This window comes from Camelina sativa, chromosome 4 (assembly GCF_030686135.1).
Source record: "Camelina sativa cultivar CO46 ecotype springtype chromosome 4, ASM3068613v1".
NCBI lineage: Eukaryota > Viridiplantae > Streptophyta > Magnoliopsida > Brassicales > Brassicaceae > Camelina > Camelina sativa.
In genome coordinates this window covers 4,916,091-4,922,040 of record NC_141883.1, presented here as the reverse complement: position 1 = coordinate 4,922,040, position 5,950 = coordinate 4,916,091, and the positions used below count along the sequence as shown (strand labels likewise).

At 38.2% G+C, this 5,950-nt stretch overlaps 1 protein-coding gene across 1 annotated transcript; it reads left to right on the top strand.

The window, feature by feature from the left end:
* The first annotated feature begins 229 nt into the window (after positions 1 to 229).
* LOC147945400 (uncharacterized) lies at positions 230 to 1,411 on the top strand. Its single transcript, XM_087509231.1, has one exon. The coding sequence runs from the start codon at positions 230 to 232 to the stop codon at positions 1,409 to 1,411; it is 1,182 nt and encodes a 393-aa protein (XP_087365357.1).
* The last annotated feature ends 4,539 nt before the right edge of the window (positions 1,412 to 5,950 follow it).

Below are 5,950 nucleotides of genomic sequence, written 5' to 3'. Positions count from 1 at the left end.
CGTTCCTCGAACCCTGGTCCCAACCCTTTAACAACCTTCCCACAGGACAAGCTGTCACCAATTGATCTGAGGGGTTAGGTTCGATGCCCTGCAGGGCCAGCTTGGGGTCCGTTGGGGCGGCTAGCGGGTAGGCTAGTAGGGTCCGTGGGACGGGTTATCATATAGTAGCTCAAATTTCCAAGGGTACCAGGTCCCATCCGCAGCTCCACAAGATAACAAACTCGAATTGATGATGGAAGCACTGTTGGAGGGCCATAAGAAAAGTTCTGCTGAGATTAATGTCAAGAATAATAGCATGTACAATGATTTGAATGGGAAATTCGAGAGGTTGAGTTCGCGTGTTGATTCCATGGACAAGAGAGTCTCCGCTCTTTCTTCTAGCTCTAAGAACATAGATTCATTCAATGCTATAACACTCCATGGTGGAATCGAAGATGGGCTGAGTTGTGTTGTGATCAACTCATGTTTGGCTTTCGCAGAGCCAGGATCGATCGGTCCTGAGCCTAGATCGATCGGTCCTATCCATTCTGGTAATTCGAGTCTGATCCCCAGAGAAGTTGGATCGACCGATCCCCTCTTTCGATCGGTTGGTCCCACCAATAATGCAAAACCTGTCTTAAAAAGTCTCGAATCGACCGATCTACATCTTGACTGGTCGGTCCCAGCTGCAGGAATGAGGATACCCAGCTCGTTTTTCTCTGATATAGATGCTAGGGAGTCCCTTCATAAGGAACCAAGACCCTATAAGCCAAAAGTACCTTTCCCAAGAGATATTCTGAAACCTCCAAATGAAAAAAAATTAGCTTGCTTTGAAGAGATCCTGAGAGAGATTACTGCTACGCTACCTTATTCAGAGACAGTAAAGCACTTGTCTCTCTTTGAGAAGGTCTACAGAGATATTGTGGCTGGGATAGAGAACTTTGAAGAGCTCAGGACGCTCATGGTTGGTAAAATGAATGATGATGCTCCAGTTTTGAAAAGACTACCAAAGTTAGAAGATCCAGGAAATTTTTTTGTTCCATGCTCCATCCTAGGAGTGAACTTTGAGGATTCCCTTTGTGACACTGAATCCAGTGTGAACGTAATGTCTAAGGCTGTTCCAGAAAGATTGGGGATTGATGAATTGAAGGCTTCTAAGGTCTCTCTTAAGTTTGCAAATGCTGTCACCACAACTCCACAAGGCTTTATTAATAATTTAGATGTTCAAGTTGGGAGTTGCTTGGTTGCTACAGATTTTCATGTCGTGGAAATGAGCGAGAGTTCTGTTATGCCTTTGATTCTTGGGAGACCTTTCTTAGCAACAGTGGGAGTAGTTGTTGACTTGCCTAATAAGAGGATCACTTTCTCTAACATTGATGATAAAGTATTCTACAACGCAATCACTACAAATGAAGCTACAAGACATGACTGATTTCTAATTGTAGAAAGTGAGAAGAAGGTGGATGCCATGATAATGGGATAAAATGGTGGTAAGAATGAGGTCAACGAAGTCCTAGATGGAGACACTCATTCTTCTGAGAAGAGTTCTAAGAAGGTTAAGAAGATAGACAAACCGAAGATAGAAAGAGTAATACGAGATCTTCACATAACCTTGGTACCCCAGAAATATGTTAGAGATACCATTGAGTACAAGGTGAAGTGTAAAGGAATATCTCGGCCTTTCTCAGAAGTTAAAGCCATCCTCACTCTAGAGTTTAAACATAAAGGCCAAGAAGCAATGGATGGTATGATGAAAAAGATTCTAGAGCTTAAGCTGACGAATTGGAGAGCTTGTTTTGACACGAGTTCTCATCCTCCCATCACTTGACACCTGAAACCACGGTCAAGCTATAGACCTTAAACAAGCGCTTATGGGAGGCAACCCTGGCTAACCCTTTAATTTTTATTTGTCTTCGGATTTTGGTTTTTTTTTAGGATTTATTACTTTGAAATCACGTTTGGTGTTAACTATTTTCAGGAACAGGTTCCAAACGCAGAAGATGCAAAAAAAAATTGTTGTTCCAGGAGGTTCGGATCGATCGATCCTCCTTACAGATCGATCGATCCCGGTGTTTACTGCACGCATCTACAGTTCAATAATGTTGCAGATCGGTTGATCCCATCCCGAGACCGGTTGGTCCCCACCCTTGCCAATACCACTCCAACACCAAATGCGAGATCACCGGTTTTTGTTTCTTTTCCTTTCTTTTTCTTTTTCATTTTTCTTATTTTCTTTGTGGGATTCATTGTTTTCTTGGCTTTGTTTTCACACCGAAATGGTGTGAAGTAAGTCCGGGGGAGGATGTCTCCAAGTTACTGGTTTTGTTTTCTTTGGTTCTTTTTCTTTGATTTTTCGTTTCTTTGAGTTTTTTTTATAGAGTCAAAAATGTTGGGAAACTATGACCATTTCTAGGAGTCTTTGCTTTGAACTAACACTCTTATGATTACTTCAGTAATTTTGATTTTAGAATGAAGCTTGGAATGAACATGAGCAGAATCAACACGCCCCAAAAGACCCTCACCGAATAGGACACTAAGTTGTTCCGACATTGTCTCTAGCTTTGGAAGGACTTAACCGGATTTAATTTCTTGCCTAGTGACTTGGTATACATCAAACAAGACTCCTCCCTTAAGCAATACAAGACATGCATCTCCTCAAAAAGTAAGTTGCGCCTCTCTCTTCCCTTCAATACTCTTCAAAAAACAAAAAAAACAAAACAAAAAAAAAAGAGAAAAGAAAAGAAAAGAATAAGAGGATATAGGTAGTAAAGAAGTGAGCCGAGGGTTGTGCGTAAACCCGTGCATCCTTTAGATTTCATGGAAATCTGTCCAAAGAAAAGAGCAAGGGATCGATAAAATTAAATAAAATGATACCCTAGAAAATTAGGGAAAAATCGATCCTTTGGAAATGAGAAAAGAGAGAGGAAAGGGAGCATATGAAGGCAGTCTTGTGCATTAAAAGGTTGAAGGAGTCAATAAGTTAAGTGATCGATATTCCCCCGGCGAGACCACACATTTTCACTAATCTGATGTAGAGAGACAACAATGGGGATATTGAAGGTTCTTTAAGGTTGTGGAGTTCAGAGTAAGGAGTGTTGATCCAAATCATCGGAAAAGTACAAAAAGTAGTGCTTAGTTTGATGTGATGAAGAGTGAAAAGAAGAGGTTCCCAAGAATATGTGAGTTTCCACTTTCAAACCTTTTCTCTGTTCCTGAGTTTTTGTTTGTTCTTGCTTGAGGACAAGCAAAGCTTCAAGTCCGGGAGAATTGATGTATCTGTATTTTATAGGTTTTTAACCATAGCTTTGACATTTGTATTGAGTCAAAGTGTGCTTTTAGAGTCTTTTTAGTCTTTTATGAGTTTGTACAGGTTCTGGCTACTTTGGAAGGAAACTAAGTGTTTTGGGGATGAAAATGTGCATTTGGAGCCAATTTGGTGAAGACTGATCGGACTAGCTAGAAGATGGAACAAACACAGAAAACAAGCATCCAGGATCGACCGATCCCATACCTGAAGCAACTTTTCCTTTTTCATTTTAAACCAACTTTTAGTGTTTTATTTTGATATTTAAGTTAGAGACTCGGCCCCTAGAGACATAAGTTTTATTTTCTGAGACTATTTTGTATTGAGAGCTGGGGGAGAAGATCTCTAATCCTTCTTGACACCTTGGAGAAGATTTCTAAACCCTATTTTCTACTCTTTGCAATTCAATTATGTTTTCTTCATCTTTGATTTGCTGTTCTTTTACTTCCATGTTTGAGTAGTTTACCTATTGGGTTTCGGGTTTCAAGGGGTTTATGATTTTCTAATGAGGGTGCTCTAGATTTGGGGTTGATCTATTTTGTTCTTCATCTATTGTTGTTCTTAAAGCTTAAGTTATATTGATCACCTAGATTAAGATCTTAGGTTAAATTCATCGTGGCACCAAAAGTGTTGTTGAGTTGTTTGAAAAAAACATAGGTGAGCAAAGTGATCCTTAGCCAACGAAAGTTGAAGTTAAGGCACCTTGTGAACTTATCAAACTTAAACTTTTATTGCTTGCTTGGTTTGCTCGATTCAAACGAGAGTTAGGGTTTAGTTTATTCATTGCATAGATAGCTAACGCTGTGAGAGTAGATTAGTTTTACAACCGTGATTTGAGTTCTAAAACAGTGTCTAATGCATCCCCATCTAACCACCTTAGTCTGAGAATTATATTCTCCATAGATTCCATGCGCCCAATATTTTCTTTATGATTCAAAATAACTTATTTACTTTCCGTTTTTGATACACATAGTTTCATAATACAATTACCTTATTCTTGTAGATTCGAACCTGAAGTGTTACGACGATACCACTAGATCGTGGTTAATTGACCTTTGATCAATCATCTCAAAACCGTTAGTTATACAGCAAAATGAAGCTTAAGCTCTATTCTATTGTGTGACGCCACTCAGCCAACAATACATATAATACTAGTAAGAAAAACGTATAGCCACGTTTTTGTCACAAAAAATAGTGACTAAATGTTTTGTTGTTACGAATTAGCCACTAAAAACATTCGTAGCACATTCGTGACTATTTTAACCACGAAAATAGTACGTGACAACTTTTGTCACCAATTAGCCACACAAATATTCGTAGCTATCTAGACATGACTTTATTCGTGACTAAATCGTGACTTAGACTACCCATTAAATGTTTTCGTGGCAAATTTGTGGCTATTCCTCTTAATTATCTAAACTGAGATGATTATATAGCTACAAAAACTAACGTAACTAAATTGTGACTAACTGAATGCCACTTTATATTTGCTTAATTGAGTTTAAACTAAAATTCAAACTATTGTATTCACATAACTAATAATTTAACCTACTTACATATATACTTTACATAAAATCATTTTTAAAAGCCAAATCTTATCAAAAAATTTAACTCTATACCAAAAAATTTAATCATCATAATTCATAATAAATTAAAATCATATAATAATTAAGTTTTTCAAATTTAATCATCATTTCATTAATTATAACTGTAAACCATAAATCATTAGTAAATATATTGAACAAAGAAAAGGAAAACTAGAAATAAAAACATAAAAAAGATGCAACAAAAAATAGTAGTAAAATACTAATAAGCTTCTCGTTACCAAAAAAGAAAAGAAAAATACTAGCTAGCTTCTCATTGGTTGTTGTACAAAGATGAGGATCACTATCTAGTTAATCATCCACCGTTGATAACAACACTAAATCTAACGGATACAATAATCTTTCTTTGTTTTTGTTTCCTGAGTGAATCAAAGCAAATTATTTTTTCTTCTTCCTTTTTTTTTTGGTAAAAGGTTAAAATTCATTACCAATTTTCTGTTTTCTCTGTACAAAGAAATAAAAAACCTTCCAACTATATAGGAAGGGTAATACAAGAGAAGTAAAAAGCTAAAAGGGAAGAAGAGGAGACAGTTGATCCTGGGATGGAGAGTAGTCGATCTCGAATGGTGCGATCAACCACGGCTCGAATCGCTGAAGGAGTTGACTGTAGGTTGGAAAATACCCTAGCATTACGCTCTCGCCAAATGAGATAACCGAAGACTTGAAGCACCAGTTTGAGTAGAGTTGCTGCCTTGGGATGAGGTGGTGGTAGCCTTGCTTGGGAAATCCAAGACTGAGATAAGAGTGTAAATCCGAAGGAGGAGATGACCAAATTTGACCTGCAAATGCTTCCCAAATTTCAAGTGAGAAGGGACAAGTGAAGAACAGATGATCATGACTTTGAATTCCCGTAGTGCACAGGACGCAGGTGGGGGATATATTCATTCCCCAACTCCTTAACCTGTCCTTTGTCGGAAGTCTACCCTGGAGTGCAAGCCACATTATAAAAGAACCAAACCGTTTTGCACCAGGGAACATGAGCGGAGTGAGAACGAAGGAGCTCCCAAGTTTCCTTGGAAGAGAAGCTCTGGGTGAAAGATCCTAAAAGTCGTTTCCAGAGATA

Excerpts from the sequence above, each read along its gene's own strand:
- LOC147945400 (XM_087509231.1), top strand. The coding sequence starts at position 230 with ATGATGGAAGCACTGTTGGAGGGCCATAAGAAAAGTTCTGCTGAGATT.